The sequence below is a fragment of the Papaver somniferum genome, chromosome 6 (genome assembly GCF_003573695.1).
Source record: "Papaver somniferum cultivar HN1 chromosome 6, ASM357369v1, whole genome shotgun sequence".
Classification (NCBI taxonomy): domain Eukaryota; kingdom Viridiplantae; phylum Streptophyta; class Magnoliopsida; order Ranunculales; family Papaveraceae; genus Papaver; species Papaver somniferum.
Genome location: NC_039363.1, coordinates 69,529,941 through 69,547,666, shown reverse-complemented (window position 1 = coordinate 69,547,666; position 17,726 = coordinate 69,529,941). Strand labels below are relative to the sequence as shown.

Here is a 17,726-nt window from a genome sequence, read left to right as displayed (position 1 = left end):
GCCGGAAAGAGACACATGTGACTCTGGATGATGGTTCGACCAGGAGTTCATTCTAACCCATCCATGATCAGGTTCTACGACCAAGAGTTCTTAGATGGACAACCATAACTTCGACTTACGGCCTGGAATGGAGACTTTTCCTGACCGCTCATAAGTCTTACGGCTGGGTCAACAAAATATTCCATCCATAACTGTTAAAAAATTCCAATTTTTTCCCGATTGTTAACGGATTTGAAGCAATTAAAATTGCTATTGGGGGTTCATTATTGTGACGCCCCAATTACTAAACCTGCTTAGCTAATAGGATTACAACCTAGTTGAAGAATCAATTTCAGATTAATGATTTTAAGAATCATAATTACATAAAGTGAACTAAAACCAAGCTTAAACCCAGCACTTTGATATTTATAAATGAAGAACTATCAAATGATATTCATATATTAGTATGATGTCTTATAATAAATAAGAATACAAATATACAAAAGGTACATAAATGTAACACAATTCGGTAACGCTTTAAACCACGGAAATGAGTATCTTCACGTGCACCATTTCTTCGGGTAACTGAAACTGAAGTGGGAACGAGTGAGCACATCATCCCAAAAGGGTTCTCAATGAAAACATGCAACTCTCAAGTAATCACTAACATGCTTCACAGTTCTAAAGAACAACAGGATTTCAAAGACACAAGAAGAACTAATCATTCAAAATTTATGCAACACGAAGCATTTGTCACTCTAACCTCACCAAACTCATTGGAGAAGACGACGCGAGAGCAACCCTAATCAATAATAATAACATCGTCCACACAGAGTGCCCATACAAACCATGATTCAGAATATTACCATAAAGATCAGAAAGTTAGACAAACAAGTATAATATGCACACGAGTAATTTCCCTCAAATAAAATAATATATATAATATTAAAATGGAAGGGCATCCGCCATACTATGTAATATTCAGACGGAAGATCATCCGCCCTACTATCTTAAGACAATAAAATTAAAAGATAATAATATTCAAACGGAAGAGCATCCGCCCTACTAAGTAATATTTAGACGGAAGAGTATCCGCCTTCCTAAATAATATTGCCGACGGAAGAGCATCCGCCTTACTTAACTTAGCAAGGAGCCGTGGGGAAACGCAATCACTCCTCGCAGGGAAATCTCACAATATATATCACACAAAAACACATCATACCAAACATCGTACATACAGATACAACATAAATATCATACCCAAAGATACAGGAATAGTACATCAAAGTACACGCAATCATGCACAAAAATGATAAAGTTTCATCATGCCCGCAGATAAAGGAAAACTTAATGATTACAAGAAAGTTACAAGGTTCCCACTCGATTTAATGACCAAAAACGCCTACCTTGAGATCTTCAATCCATCGATTCATCCTTTGAATCGATCGTTATTGATGAAATCTAACTTAATTATTCCTCTAGTTTCCACCATAAACCTCATCTCCATAGAAACACCACAAGTAAACTATTTTTCACCACTTCCTTCTATCCTTTCAATAACTTCTAATGTCACCACTTTCTAAAATTCATCTTCTATTTAGACCACTAATAAACATCCATAAGCACCTTCATTTTCTAACTCTTTCTCTTAACCTCTCAACCTAAAACTCTCAACAATTAGTATTCCCTTTTCATTCAAATCATATTTATCTTCCAAACTCATCTCTCCCTAGCTGTCACACTCCCACTCCCTTTTAATCTTGTAATGTACATCATCTACATATACTTGAAGAAGATAACTTCTTCACTAAAATTAAAATTGGTTCTTAAAACTATTCAATTCAAATTAAAACAATCATTTACTATCTACCAACCCTAATATACAAAGAGGCAACCATATAAATAATATTGTTACACCTTAATTACACTCATTGTAATTAATCAGGTAATCTCATCACTATTTGCTAATTACTGCTATACAACATTTACACTAATTAGTAGTCAAATCCCTAGGTCAAACCGTTTTGACTAAAGTCAAGTTTCTATCGATTTAAACTTCTGAATGTCTTATCTTTTTCATCTAGTATTTGAATGACACATTCGAGTAGTCCATTTCGCATAACTTTTCGAGATCTATCTAACGGTATTAGTTTTGTTTCTAGGTTATTATTTTGATTAATTTCTAAAAATTAAAGTTCATATTTGATTAATCAAGTCATTAATGATTAAGTCGTCTCTTGACCGATCTAATAGCGTTGACGAGCTTGCGATTCATTACAATTACAAGTTTTTCTCATCATTTTCTTCAAATGTTTTGAAAAAAGTTCAACAAAAATCCTCCTTTTCCTTTTCTAAAGAAAAAAAGGATTAATTATTTGATTAATCCTAATATCTTCACTAATTATAATTAAGTTAGTTAAACATCATAATTAATACTAATTCAATCGAAGGTATATTAGGTATTAAAAAAATGATAGGATAAGCGGTTATTGCATCTACTATTTAGTGCAGCCCCAATAATAAGATTTTTTCTAACGACGTTAATACTTAGAGCATCTCCAACCGATTGTGGTGTGTATCCTACGTGTATTGGTCAGAAAGACATCCTTAAGAGCATCTGCAATAAATGGTGAAGGTTGTTTTTTTTAAGTGACACATAGGATTTTAGACCCCGTTAAACAAAAAACCATCTCCAATAGTAGGTCCAACAAAATAGGAAGGACCAATTACTAAATACGAAGGTGTTCTAGAAAGTGGTATCTTCACCTCAGGCTGCACCTCCACGTCACGCTTTTCACCAATTTATTATTTTTTTTAATTATTTTAAGTTAGATAAAAAAACCGATAAAAGAAGAAAAAGGGAAAATCGATATCAAGGGAAAACATAATTTCATAGCTTTGCAAAAGAAATTATGTGTTAAACCCTAGTTTTGCAGAAGAAATATTATACGGGATTTGCGCACTAGGGTTTAACACATAAATCCCGTACAATATTTCTTCTGCAAAACTAGGGTTTAACACATAATTTCTTTTGCAAAGCTAGGGATTTGCGCACGATATAGGTACGTTTTTTGATTAATACTTTCTACTTCAATCATGGAGATTAGAGATTAAATGTTCACTCACATGAATGGACTTTTTAGGCTCAGTTGTATTTAATTCAGGATTAGTGATTGTCTTAGACACACCCATCTGCTTACAATTAAAATTTACAGTAATCTGATACGCCATATAGTTTTAAAAATCAAGGTTAGAATTTGTATTAGAAAGCCCTTATTTCCATCCATCTTATATGTTTTGGTTTTGTATTGAGTTATAATCCATGTCTAATCTAAACGGCAGCTTTACCAAGTCCTAATTGGTTAGATTTAATGCGGATCTAAAAATAACATAAGAAGGCCCCTAAAATTGCAATATTAAAGATTTTGATTTTCAAGTGCTTGGGTTTTTATTTGATTCTTTGCTCCAGTAGAGTCATAAAATATCCAGTATCATGTGTATTGACATTCTCTGATCGATGGACATGTTTCGATTGTGCGACTTACAATCCAAATGCCCAATGTGAACCATGTTGATTAGTCTCACTAATTTTACCTTTTGTTCTCGTTAGGTGATCTTAATTTCTGATACTTCATCAACTAGTAGTGAGGAATATTCCTGTCTGACAGAGCGGTTGTTAGATTTTGATGATATGAGCGAGGATGATATGTTGAACCCATGGGGAACGACTAGAAAACTTGTAACACTGGTCCCGGTCATATGCGCAGCAGCAATGATAGACCTTAAAGGACCTCATGGTGGCTCTATTCCTGGAAGGCGTTTCATTCACCGTGATAGAATTCCTCGCCATAGAATTATTATTCCTGACTACTTTAAAGGGGAAAAATCAAGGTACACAGCTGATCATTTTCGGCATCGTTTTAGGATGGACATCAATCTATTTCTTCGTATCTTATATGATATTAGTCAGTATGATGATTACTTCACTCATAAGGTTAATGCTGCTAAAATGGAAGGAGTAAGTCCTTTATAAAAGATGGTTGCGGATGTTAAAATGCCTGCATATGGTTGCGCCGCTGATAACCTTGATGAATATGTTCAAATTTTCGGGTATGGGTTTCCACTTGGGGGAGCTCTCTCTATACCTCCGTAAAATCCATGAAATTTCGAAACAGACTGTTGTATGGGTTTTCAGGGACACTTCAAGCTATTCCATCCCCGGTTATCGTAATCGGCAACATTATTCTTATATTCCTGAAGAATACGCTGCCACATGGTTCCACTTGATTATTCGTTTCCCACTACCGGATCCAGAGTTACATACAGGAAAGCCTTAGTTAGAGCTATATCCTCTTCGGTAGACCAATTACAGCGGTTGGCTTGTTGGATTTTTCTAGTTTGATGGGTAGTGTTTCTTTTTTTGTTTTGCTTCCGGTTTGCTTGGAAGCAGTGGGGGCAGCGGTGAAACAACCTTGGGAATTCATGCCAAAAGAATCTTGGTTGGATACACCATACAATTCCTGTGGCTATGGAGTGTTCACGCGGTGCAAGCTAAAATGAGGAAGGAACTGTGAGGCATTCATGTGATTAGAATTCATGAATGCAAAAGGAATTTGGCGTTCTAGGTTAGGAGGTGTAACCATGATATGGTTATCAGTATTGTGTGACTGCTGTTGTTGCGTTCCATTCTGGTTACCGAACTCCATTGAGATATTATTTAATCAACCTGCAAAGAAAATAAAAACCAAAAATTACATATAAAACATGATTTTGATATCTTTCTGAGTAATTAACTTTAAATCAGAGTAAGATTGCCTAATCATGTTTGAATATATATTAACGAAAACTATCCATTTCCATGATCACATGACATGTTTTTACCATCTATATACTTTTTCCTTTCGCAAAAGATAACATAATAGTCATGTACAAGCACATTAATAATAGAACCCAAAAACAGAAAAAGTTTTAACACCTAGGACAATGTTAGATCCTGTAGGTTGTATCCCGGTGATGCTATCCATTAGTAGAGAAAACAATGATGTGGTGCAGTAGGGATAGAAAACCCTAGACCAACAATCAAAGTATTTCTCATCAAGCAATCATTGTACTAAAAGCATAACATGATAGTAATAGAAAAAGTATAAATAGAATGACCATCGAAAGTGTACCGTGCATCATAAAGGGAGGGGTGGGTGGGTGGGTATCAAAGCGTGATGGTGTGGGGTGGGGGTAGAAATCAAAGCGTGATTAATAGAGAATACAAGAACAGTAGAGCACAAAATAGAGAACACAAGAACGTAGAGCACGAAAACTTACTCATACCTTTTTTTCTTCTAAAAACAATTTTACTTCGATGTTTTTCTACTGAGAACCCTAGGGCTTTTATAGGAGATAAAGATCCAATCTTAATCTTATCATGAATTTGTTGGTTAGAAATTTTAGCGAGGGTTTTGTTTGACGGGCACATTCAACCAATGATTTTAGTTTCTCAATTTTATCACACAATTGTTGGTTAGGAATTTCAGCCGGAAATTTTGTTTTGGCACGCGTATTCCCTCGATACTTTTAGTTTTCTAAATTTTAAATTATAATTTTTGATTTTAAATGCTCTTAAAATTTATCCACGTATAAAAAAAAATAGTGTTCTTGAAATAGGTCGAAAAACCTGATGATGCTTTTAATGATTTATTTCTATATTTTTAGAGTTAAAATGATCATTAGGATTTCCCACATCCTCTAGGAGAACCTCTGAAACTAGAGGATGTGATAGTAACCGAATTGCCACCTAATCTCCACAATGAAAATCACGCTTCTGTTGGAGAGCATTCTTCTGAAAATGTTAAAGAAATCTGACGTGGCCTTAAATATTGGAAGATTTGCTAGTCACATTGGAGATGCTCTTAGCCACTTAATCTTCCATCAATGTCCGCTATGCCTCAAGTAGTGAATGAGAAATGAGAATCACGTGCTCCCTGTTTTAGATTTAGAGAATACTACAACTCTCGTGCAAAAACGCTCCTTTTTCTCTTTTTATTGCTTTTTCTTGAGAGTATGATAGGACCCCAAGTTGGCATGCAATCAGTGTAGGTCTTGCAAATAATCTCTCAAAACCGTTTGGTAAAAGTATATCAGATGCTCACTCAAAAACTGTATGCCGTGACTTATCAACTCCATCCTTTGATGTGATTTAGTGATGAGGTAATTAGACTGGTCGATTAACAATTAGTCTCTTATCCATCCAAATGAGATTGTTCATCGAAGAAATATGAAGAAGAAAACGATAGACAGGAGGTGGCTTCAAGTCGGATGTCTTTTGGGGCCCTTGCTGAATTCTCTGGGGTCTGGATTTATAATCGTGAAACCCACAGAATGCGAGTATATATTTTTTATATTCTTCTTCTCGCTTTAATTAAAAAAATGGTTTGAATGTGAAGTCGTGAACTGTTAGAAGAGAAAATCTTTAAGCTTGTAAAGTCTCCCAACAGCCAAGAGTCTAAAAACACAGAATAACTTCCAATGCCTCCTGTTCTTTGAAAACTTCATCAACATTTATATTCTTCATTCCCTCTCTCTCTTCTTTCTTCATCAAAGAGCTTGCTGAACTCAAACTAGATTATTTTTTCCTTCAAGTATACAACAAGAATATGTTTCTACTTTCTAGAGTTTGCAGAGCTTCAGTGGGGGCTACTTCTTGCTAATTTTATTGAAGCAGAGTTCACCCAAGCTATGTAGTCGATTTCGGCCATCTCGGCCGAAATTTCGAATAAATTCCGGATTTCGGTCCAAGAAGACGAGATTTTGTTAATTTCGGCCGGACAAAATCTTTGCGAAAATTTTGGCCGGAAACGCGTTTTTCGGTCGGAATTTCGGCCGGAATATATATATATATAATTTTTTTTAAATTGAGTGGATTAATCTCAAGTACAAAAATTAAACAGATTAATTCACTCACTAGTATTATTGCTTGTTGTTGTGTTTGAATTTCTTGACCTAAAATTATCATTTGGTGTTGATGATGAGGAAGGTGAACAACCAGATTTACTAATACTATGTTTCTTTTAAGTGGGTCAATACTCCCTCAATCTTCTAGTCTGACTCAAACTACGATTGGAATTAATTGAACCTGGCAACAAACACTTCTTATTATAAAAATTGGAACCGAAATTACACCGAAATTTGAAAACGGAATCTCCCCGAGACAACGTTGTACAGTGTCTCGCTCGGGACCGAGATAAACCGGAATCCGAAATTAACTACCTTGCTGACCCAAGTACTTATTTTCTTTGTATTTTATTACAAAAAGTAAGTCCGTTGATGGGTTCCCTTTTGTTTTGATGCCCTCTAATTGTTTTTCTAAACCGAAGATGTACAGTTCTTGATCCCATTTCAATAGTCTCCAAAATTTTCTAGTCCTTTTGGTACCCAAAATATCTCTCATTTGGGCATTCTATCAAACAATTTACGGTTCAAGGGAATCAAATAATCTCATTTGTGAAGAAATAGGGTAAATGGGTTGGAGAAAATAATTTGTTATTTGAAATATCCGACCATGAAAATCATGGGAAATGGTGTTTTCGTTTCAGTTATCATTTTGTTTTTTTTCCAACTTAATGGGAATGTAAAGTGCCAAACAAGCACTGTTGTGAATGTTGGGGCACTTTTTACATTTGATTCAGTGATTGGTAGAGTTGCAAAGGTAGCTATTGAAGCTGCAGTAGCTGATGTCAATGCAGATCCTAGAATTCTGAAAGGAACCAAATTGAATTTCATAATAGAAGATACTAATTGCAGTGTCTTTATGGGCTCAATGTCAGGTATTTCTTTTCTCTTCTCTTTGATTTGAGAGGGTTTTGTTGAACAATTAGTTTAAGCTTAAAACCAATAGTACTAGTTTTTGTGGGCACTTGAAATTGCTGAGACATAGATTGATACATAGTTGATATTACCTGGAGTTTTACTATTAAATACAACAAAACGACTTGAACTTCGTTTTGGTTTCTCATGAACTGACTTCTCATTCTCAAGCTGTGGCTCATTTTTGGATTCCCAAATTTGTGGGTTAATTTTTAAGACTAAATCAGCGAACATCCTAAGTTTACGTCAAGGCCATACATAAGTAGTTCAAATTAGTCCCTGCTTGAATGTTCTCTGTTAGCAAGACATAAATGCATTGTTGGAACAAGAAATAGAACACATTCACTTCTGAATGAGGAGCTAGAGCAGGGTTCAGTACAAGTAAATGTCATGTGAATTCAATTTTTTTTTTATTTCGAGCTCTAAGGTAGTAAGATGTATACTTTCCAATGAGAAAACACTGGAAGATGTATTTGTTTGTGTCACATCTCATAAAGTAAGCCTTTTGTTATGCACTCATGGATTGTTTTATATGGTTTATACAGTAATTTGGATTTATGTTTTTTAAATAGCTTGATCTGAAAAGTTATTTGAGTAGATTGGTGATGTTAAATTCTCATTGTTGATATCTACATGCAGCCTTTCAGCTACTTGAGAGAGATGTAGTGGCTGTAATTGGCCCACAATCTTCTTCAGTAGCTCATATGATATCTTTCATTGCCAATGGACTACAAGTTCCTCTTATCTCATTTGCTGCAACTGATGCAACTCTTTCTGCCCTTCAGTTCCCGTTCTTTCTTCGCACAACTTTAAGTGATTCACACCAGATGGCTGCAATGGCTGATGTGATTGACTACTATGATTGGCATGAGGTTGTTGCTGTATTTGTAGATGATGATCATGGACGAAACGGGATATCGCTCTTGGATTCTCAACTTGCAAAAAGAACATCAAAATTGTCTCATAAATTAGCTCTCCCTCATGGTGCAAATGCTAGTGTTATTTCTGATTTGCTCGATAGATCTAGGGAAATGGGGGTCCGGGTTTATGTAGTTCATGTTAATCCTGATTCAGGTCTTGAAATATTCTCAATGGCAAAACAATTACAGATGATGACAAGTGATTATGTATGGCTTGCCACAGATTGGCTGTCTACTCACTTAGATTCATCACCAACTGTGGACCCTAATTTACTGCAAACCCTTCAAGGGGTTGTTGGGCTTCGACAGCATACACCAGCGTCTAGCATGAAGAAGGCATTTTATACACGGTGGAGAGGTTTACAGAAAAACGGACGTGTATCTTCCAGTTTGAATGCTTATGGACTATATGCTTATGATACAGTATGGACTGTTGCTCGTGGTATTGATGAATTCTTGAAGGAACATGGAAATCTCACATTTTCTTTTAGTAAAAGGTTACCAAATATGAATGACTCAACAGTGCAGTTGGAAAAGCTCAAAATCTTTGATGGCGGGAGAATTCTGGTTAACAAATTACTAGAGACTAATTTCACTGGTTTAACAGGTCAAGTTGGATTTGATTCGAACAGAAATCTTGTCAATAGTTCTTATGATATTATTAATATTGATCAGGCATCAATTCATAGGATTGGTTACTGGTCCCATTATTCAGGACTTTCAGTTGTACCCCCTGAAAAGTTAACCAGGGAGCAACAGATTATGTCACGTGTGGATCAGAAACTTAATAACGCTACATGGCCTGGTGGTAAGACAGAAAAACCACGTGGTTGGGTGATTGCAAGTAGTGAAAAGCCACTGAGAGTTGGAGTGCCTAATAGGGTCAGTTTCCCCGACTTCGTTACAGAAGATCAAGACACCCATGAAGTGAAGGGATACTGTATTGATGTGTTTAATGCAGCTCTGAATCTAATTCCGTACGAAGTTCCATATAAATTCCAGGTTTTTGGGGATGGGAGGTTGAATCCTGATTATGATGAGCTTGTTAAAATGGTTTCAGACGATGTAAGTACCGTTTTCATAAAAGAAAACTTAGTTATTCATGTGGTTAAATAAGTAATTGAAAGTATTGGTCTAGTGAATGCCACACACAACTACCTAAGCTTCTCATTAGCTAAATTGGTGGCGCTATAATGGCCTATGCTTTTGCTACTACTTGAAATCTTGGTTTGTTGGTGAAAACCTGGACAAAAATTAAGTTATCAGTTTCACTGATTTTTTTTGTTAGACAATACAAAAGCCCCAAAACTGGTTCATTTGGTCTATTCTGTTGGTGGATGAATTTCTAATTTGCTTGACATGCTGTGTCAATAGGTGATTGATGCTGCTATTGGAGACATTACCATTGTTACCAACAGGACAAGGTTTGCTGATTTTACTCAGCCTTATGCTGCTAATGGACTTGTAATAGTGGTTCCCATTAAAAATATGAAATCAAGTGCTTGGGTATACCTTAAGCCATTCACTGCGGAAATGTGGTGCGTCACTGCTGTTTTTTTCCTTTTAATCGGTGTGGTCATTTGGATTCTTGAGCATCGGATCAATGACGATTTCCGGGGTTCACCCAGGCGTCAGGTTATAACCATGCTATTGTAAGCTTTCCTGATTACTCCTGCTGTTGTATTCCGTTACGTTTGTCTACCACTGGTATGAATGTTTTGACGCTTTTGATTCTTCTGCCATTTTCATTTCAGGTTTAGCTTTTCAACTTTATTTAAGACAAACCGTAAGGGAGATCATAAACCTGTATCATTTGATCAATGTAAGTATATGTTTCGTTGTGCCTGAGACTAACACGTTGGTCATTTTTTTTTTATCTTGCCATTGAAAATCACAGAAGAAGATACAGTGAGCACACTTGGACGGATGGTAATGATGGTGTGGCTTTTCCTATTGATGGTAATCACGTCAAGTTACACTGCAAGCTTGACTTCAATACTTACAGTCCAGCAGTTGTCATCACCAATCACGGGAATCGACAGCTTGATCACAAGCAATCAGCCAATTGGGCTTCCAGGGGGTTCATTTGTTCACAAGTATCTGACTGACAGTCTGAATATATACGAGGGAAGACTAGTTTCTCTGGAGGACACGGATGACTATGCAAGGGCATTGCAACGTGGGCCTGATGACGGAGGTGTAGCTGCTATCGTGGATGAGCTTCCATACATAGAGGAGTTTCTGTCTCAGCATACAGATTTTGGTATCGCCGGACACATGTTTACCAAGAGTGGATGGGGATTTGTGAGTACAACTAATCACACTTGCATGAAAGACTATTCGTTTATTCATTCATTTATACAACTTTTCTGCAGAGTCCAGACCCTTCTCATGAATTTTATCTTGCTTAAACTAGGCTTTCAAGAAAGGATCTCCTCTTGCCGTCGACATGTCTACTGCGATATTAAGGCTTTCAGAAAACGGAGATCTCCAAAAGATCAATGAGAAATGGTTCTGTAGGACTGGTTGTTTATTGCGTAAAGGACGGCGATCCGAACCTAATCAACTTCATCTAGTAAGTTTCTGGGGTTTGTTTCTTCTATGTGCCATCTTCACCATCACCTGCTTGTTGATATTTCTTTTCCGAATGGTTCGACAATATGTTCAATACAAGAGAAAGCGGAGGCAACTGTTAGCAATTTCATCCTCTGATCAAACACCACATAGTACGAGTGGCTTGTCTAGAGTTGTTTATAACTTCTTTGATTTCATTGATGAAAAGGAAGAAGCTATCAAGAAAATGTTTAAACCGTCTATAAATCCGCATCCACCAACTAACGATGAAATCAGATAAACTGCATTATACAAAACGAGCAAGGAGGATAAATTTTTTCAGTTATGACCAAGGAATAAAGCATGTAAATATTCCTTCTGGCTAACATTTTAAAGAGTTGTGTGTAACTCTTCTCCTAGAAATATTACAAAGTTAGTTGTCTAACACTCAGAAATGTACTGCACTAAACTATTGAGTAACGATAGAGTCAAGTTACAAGTTTAAACCATGCAACATTCATATCGGTTCTGATGAGGTATTTAGACCCATCAAACTATTTCTTCAAATAAACACTACTCCTATTTAACATTTTCTGAAAATCTGTGTGGATTCTCCTTGTTTAATTTCAACTGTTGTGTGCTGCAACAACTTTTTAGTAAGACAATCCCAAATTTTAGTTTTAGAGATTTTTTTTGATCGGAATATTACAGATCCTCCTGTAGACGTGTTTTCACATCATGTTCTGGTATGATTTTTAGCCACATTCATCCTAACCAGAACATGTAAGCAAGTACGGTATACAGGGGTATTCTTAACCCACATTACAGTGCAGTCAACATCTAAGCATAAGATTCTCTTTTTGGCGGGTAGCTATAATAATAATCTTGAAGTCTTAAAACCTCAGGAAGAGTATCTTAGTTAGGATTAGGTAAATGCAGTACTCTCTCTTCCCAAATCTTATGGAAATTCTCTAATGTACCTGTACGATTAGGGTTTCAACGAATCGTGCGTTTCTTTAATTGAAATGAAAAATGTCCGATTTCATAAACTCAATCATCACATAAAATGACCGCAAGGAAAATGCAGACTGAGAAAGAACCTGAAATCATAAGGGATTCATTTTGCTTCGACTCAGGTATATATTTTACACACTTTTTATTGATTTCCTTCTTTTTCCCGCCATTTGAAAATGTTAGTTTCGTAATTAATCGGGATACTTGGCGTTTGTTCTTTTTTAGGGGTGGAAATCTAACTTGCCATAAGTAGATAAAGTGGGATATTTTTGTAAAAGAAGAAGAAGAATCCAACTGTGTATGTAGTGGATTAATATGTCCATGAGGTTCATGTGTTCAAAGGTAGGACCTACAATTTCAAGTAAAAATAAAATAAAGATGATGATGGAAGTTTGATTCTGATTCTTTACCTTAATATCAAGATTATACAATTCCTTCTTTTTTCGTAGTTTGATGGTGAAATGGAGACCAAACTAGTACTCTACAGTTCAGTTCTTATATGAAGGTAAGACTTTTGATTAAATTAAAAGATTTAATCCTTTTCATTGATATTTTTAGTTAATTACAATATTTTATTGATCAATGTTTATTGTGACATGTTGGGAGAGTTGTCTTAATGATTCCCTAATATTTGATATGGGTTGTCAAGCAACTTGGTTTACTTTAGTTTTAAATTTTCTTGGCCTTATTTAGTCCATTAAAAGTATGCGATTTGTTTTCATATTTCGAGTACATTGAAAAAGAAAGCTAGTTCAATTCATTTTTGCATTTATTATTTTGCTCTTTTCTTGACATGGGTTTGGTAGAAATTTAGGAACCTATGTACTATGAGTTTATCTGAATTATGAGATTTATGATTCCTCTACACATGTTTCTGTTCTGAGTGTTTGCTGGAATTTCTTGATTGTTTGAGAAGTGGGTACATGAATGTCCACCTTTAATGTTTAGCATGAATCATGGAGGTTTATTTGTTGGGCTGTTGATTGGCGATTAGCATCTTTCTTCTTGTTCATAATGGTGTCTCATTCCTGTGTTTGCTTGTTTTGAAGTTGAGAGTTCATGGAAGAGCTGGTGTTTTGTATTATGGAGCTCCGTCAGTTGGTTAGGCCAGACAAAATGTGCTATGTGAGAATGCTTTTGATGATGATGTTCGTATGCTCATTCACTCCTGTAGAAGTCAAAGGTCTAACTAGAAATTCCAGTTCATCATCAAGGCCTAGTTTTGTGAATGTGGGGGCTCTATTTACTTTCAATTCAACAATTGGGAGAGCGGCAAAACCAGCTATTTTAGCAGCTGTTGCGGATGTGAATTCTGATTCGAGTATCCTTTCTGGGACAAAACTAAATGTTGTCATGCACGACACAGTTTGCAGTGAATTTCTTGGAACGATAGAAGGTACGCTTGCGTGGTGAGATTTACTACTTAATAGATCATTAAATTCATGGTTACTCTTCCTCGAGTTCAAAACTTCAACTTCTTCTAAATTGTGCAGACTGCAGAATGTTCTATTATCTGTTTCTGATTCTGCATTCTTTGCTTTACATGTAATGTCTGGTAGCGTTGAGAACTTTACAATTTTAGAGTTGAAGTCCTAGCATACCCAGTTAAAAGTATGAAGTGATAACTTATCATCCGCAGCGCTGCTTGTTTGTTTCAGCAAACCCTGTGAATATTCCTTATAATGAGGATTACATTACAGTTTCAGACAATACGGGATTTCCTCTATCGATACCATTCATATACCGCCATGCACTCTTAGTAACTATTGCCTGTAAAGGAACTCCTAGGCTGTATCTAGTTCATAACCTTGGAGCAAGAAATAGTTCGAAGCCTTCTAATGCATGAAAATTAAGTTCTTTATGGTAACTATCTGAAATCTGTCGAAGTGAATAGCGAGATTAAACAATAACTGAAATGTAGAGCTAAACCTTGAGAAATAAGGTATTTAAGCAATTGTGATTTAGTTTGCATGTGCAGCATCTATTCCTGTGTAAGATGCTGGTTTTGACACTTCACATCCTTCTACAGCTTTGCAGCTAATGGAGAAAGATGTTGTTGCCATCATTGGTCCACAATCCTCTGGAATAGCTCATGTAATTTCCCATGTTGTCGAAGAGCTTCACGTGCCACTTTTATCGTTTGGAGCAACAGACCCTACTCTATCAGCACTTCAATATTCATATTTCATCCGCACGACGCAAAGTGACTACTTTCAGATGCAGGCTGTTGCTGACTTGGTTGATTTTTACGGATGGAGAGAGGTAATTGCCATTTATGTTGATGATGATTATGGACGAAGTGGCATATCTGCTCTAGGTGATGCGCTAGCAAAGAAGCGATCAAAGATCTCTTATAAGGCTGCATTTACTCCTGGGGCCACAGAGAGCACAATCAATGACTTACTGGTTGATGTAAATCTGATGGAATCTCGAGTTTATGTAGTGCATGTAAACCCTGATTCTGGTCTAAATATTTTCTCTGTTGCCAAGTCTCTTGAAATGATGAACAATGGTTATGTGTGGATCACAACAGATTGGCTCCCATCTGTTATAGATTCATCAGAACCAGTAGACGCTGATACAATGAATCTCTTACAAGGAGTAGTTTCACTTCGTCACCACACTCCAGACTCGAGACTGAAAAAGGGTTTTATCTCTAGGTGGAATCATTTAAGAAGAAATGGCATTGCTAGCTCAAGTATGAATTCATATGCACTCTATGCTTATGACACAGTTTGGTTAGTTGCCCGTGCTATTGAGAGTTTCCTGAATGAAGGAGAAAACATTTCTTTCTCGAAAGATCAGAGGCTGCATGATACAAATGGAAGTAAATTGCAGTTAACAGCAGCATTGCGTGTCTTTGATGGAGGCCAGAGCTTACTTCAGAAAATTATCACAACAAACTTTACTGGTTTATCCGGTCAGATACAGTTAGATCTAGAGAAGAATTTGATTCACCCAGCTTACGATGTCATCAACTTTGGTGGTTCTGGGTCTCGTACGATTGGATATTGGACTGATTATTCTGGTCTCTCAGTTGTTTCTCCTGAAACCCAATACCAGAAACCTCCAAACACATCTGCTAGTAGTCAGATGCTTCACAGTGTGATATGGCCTGGTGAAACAACTGTAAAGCCACGCGGATGGGTGTTTCCCAACAATGGGATGCCTCTGAGAATTGGGGTTCCGAACAGAGTTAGTTATAAGGCATTTGTGGCGAAAGAAAAAGGTCCTAATGGTGCCAAGGGGTTCTGTATAGATGTGTTTGAAGCTGCAGTAAGGTTGTTGCCTTATGCTGTTCCACACACATATATATTGTTTGGTGATGGTCAGAGAAACCCTAGCTACAGCGATCTAGTGAGGATGGTTGCTGATAATGTGAGTAATCTTTCTAATGAAATATATGTATAATCTTAATTTAGCTATGAAGGTTCCGAATGAAAGTGGTTGTACTCGTCAACAACCAATTTTCTTTTCTAGGTATATAACTAGTGTAAACCACATATCTAGAGTATGAAGTCTGAGATCAACTTTATACATGGATACTGCACTATAAGTTTGAAATGCCTGAAACTTTCTTCTTTTCCTTTTACAGAAATTTGATGCAGCTGTTGGAGACGTAACCATTATTACCAATAGGACACGAATTGTTGATTTTACACAGCCTTACGTTGGATCTGGTCTTGTTATAGTTGCTCCTGTCAAGCAAACAGACTCAAGTGCTTGGGCCTTTCTAAAGCCATTTACATATCAAATGTGGCTAGTCACTGGTGTTTTCTTTCTATTTGTGGGATCCGTTGTATGGATTCTCGAGCATCGGATGAACACTGAATTCCGTGGGCCACCAAGACAACAACTTGTGACAGTTTTCTGGTTAGTATCTCCAACTCTTCTAGAGATCCATCATATGTTTGATACCATTGTCTTTGCTAAATCATATAGATTTCTAAGAAGAGTCCCTCTACTCTACTTTAAATTTTGCAGGTTTAGTTTCTCAACAATGTTTTTTGCACACAGTGAGTAAACTTTGCCTCTTATCCCTGTGTGAATTTTCGGTTTGGCCCACTGAGAGTCCTAATCTGTAATTTGAATCTTCAATTGTAATGTCAATTCACTATTCTTGAACCTAAATGCAGGAGAAAATACCGTGAGTACTCTTGGGCGTTCCGTGCTGCTGATATGGCTCTTTGTAGTATTAATTATCAACTCAAGTTACACGGCTAGTTTGACCTCAATCCTTACAGTCCAGCAACTCTCATCGGGTATTTCAGGGATTGACAGCTTAATCTCAAGTAATTATCCTATTGGGGTCCAAGATGGGTCATTTGCAAAAAACTATCTGATTGAAGAGCTAAACATAGCCGAGTCAAGGATTAGAATACTGAAAAGTCAAGAAGAGTATTTAAGTGCCCTTCAACTTGGACCTAGCGGGGGTGGAGTCGCTGCCATTGTAGATGAACTTCCATACATTGAGGTTTTTTTATCCAGTGCCAAGTGCAAGTTCAAGATAATCGGACAGGAATTTACAAAAAGTGGTTGGGGATTTGTAAGTACAAGCTATTGGTCTGAAAGCTTATCCTGACAAAGATGTATGGTGTTATTCTAAGTTTCTAACCCTTTATCCATTAACAGGCATTCCAGAGGGACTCTCCTTTAGCTGTTGACCTATCAACGGCTATCCTTCAACTCTCGGAGAATGGTGAGCTACAGAGGATTCACGATAAATGGTTATCATACACACTGTGTTCCATGCAAGCCACTCAAGAAGTAGAGTCCAACCGACTATCTCTAAAAAGCTTTTGGGGACTATTCCTCATATGCGGAATATCATGCTTTCTCGCTCTCCTTATATTTTTCATCAGAGTCTTGTGTCAGTTCCGGAGGTATGTTCCAGGGGATGAAGTGGCAGAAGCGGTAGAAATGGAAAGACCACACCTTTCGCGGGGGCCAAGCCGTTCAACTAGCTTCAAGAACTTGATGGATTTCGTCGACAAAAAAGAGCACGAAATCAAAAATAAACTAAAGAAGAAATCAAGTGATATTAGTAGACAAGTTATAGATGAACAACACCCTTCTACCTCCTTTCCTTAAAGAAGGCTTCTTGTGTAGGATTCATGAGTATGACCAAAGGTAAAAACCAAGGTTATACTCTATATAAGAAATCACCCATTTATGTTGTAAAACCCAGATTAACACATTCACAATGTACACAATCTTACATTATTTTCAATACAAGAAAAAAATCTTGCCAAGGTGTGTACAGTCTCTTTATAGCTAGCCTTGGACCATTGAATTTAATTCGAAAAAAAGCAAAACCATATCTGTGTGACAGAACACTCTTACTCTTCTGGCAAATGACTTTGATGTTTCAACACACAACGAAAATGGATATTTTTCCTCTAG

The 17,726-nt window shown here is 36.7% G+C and overlaps 2 protein-coding genes across 3 annotated transcripts; both read left to right on the top strand.

Annotated features, from left to right (window-relative positions):
- Positions 1–7,254: 7,254 nt before the first annotated feature.
- On the top strand, positions 7,255–11,896 carry LOC113287895 (glutamate receptor 3.7-like). Its single transcript, XM_026536768.1, has 6 exons — positions 7,255–7,796; positions 8,476–9,821; positions 10,131–10,408; positions 10,511–10,542; positions 10,654–11,060; positions 11,173–11,896. The coding sequence occupies exons 1-6, from the start codon at positions 7,532–7,534 to the stop codon at positions 11,608–11,610; spliced, it is 2,766 nt and encodes a 921-aa protein (XP_026392553.1). The 5' UTR covers positions 7,255–7,531; the 3' UTR covers positions 11,611–11,896.
- A 333-nt stretch (positions 11,897–12,229) lies between these two features.
- On the top strand, positions 12,230–17,577 carry LOC113287893 (glutamate receptor 3.4-like). Of its 2 annotated transcripts, XM_026536766.1 has the most exons (9): positions 12,230–12,445; positions 12,549–12,665; positions 12,773–12,828; positions 13,373–13,719; positions 14,353–15,701; positions 15,919–16,196; positions 16,308–16,339; positions 16,460–16,869; positions 16,956–17,577. In XM_026536766.1, exons 4-9 carry the CDS (start codon positions 13,383–13,385, stop codon positions 17,412–17,414), a joined length of 2,865 nt encoding a protein of 954 aa, XP_026392551.1. In that variant the 5' UTR covers positions 12,230–12,445; positions 12,549–12,665; positions 12,773–12,828; positions 13,373–13,382; the 3' UTR covers positions 17,415–17,577. The 2 variants fall into 2 exon arrangements, with proteins under 2 accessions (XP_026392551.1, XP_026392552.1); XM_026536767.1 differs by lacking the exons at positions 12,230–12,445; positions 12,549–12,665; positions 12,773–12,828 and having other exon boundaries at positions 13,599–13,732.
- The last annotated feature ends 149 nt before the right edge of the window (positions 17,578–17,726 follow it).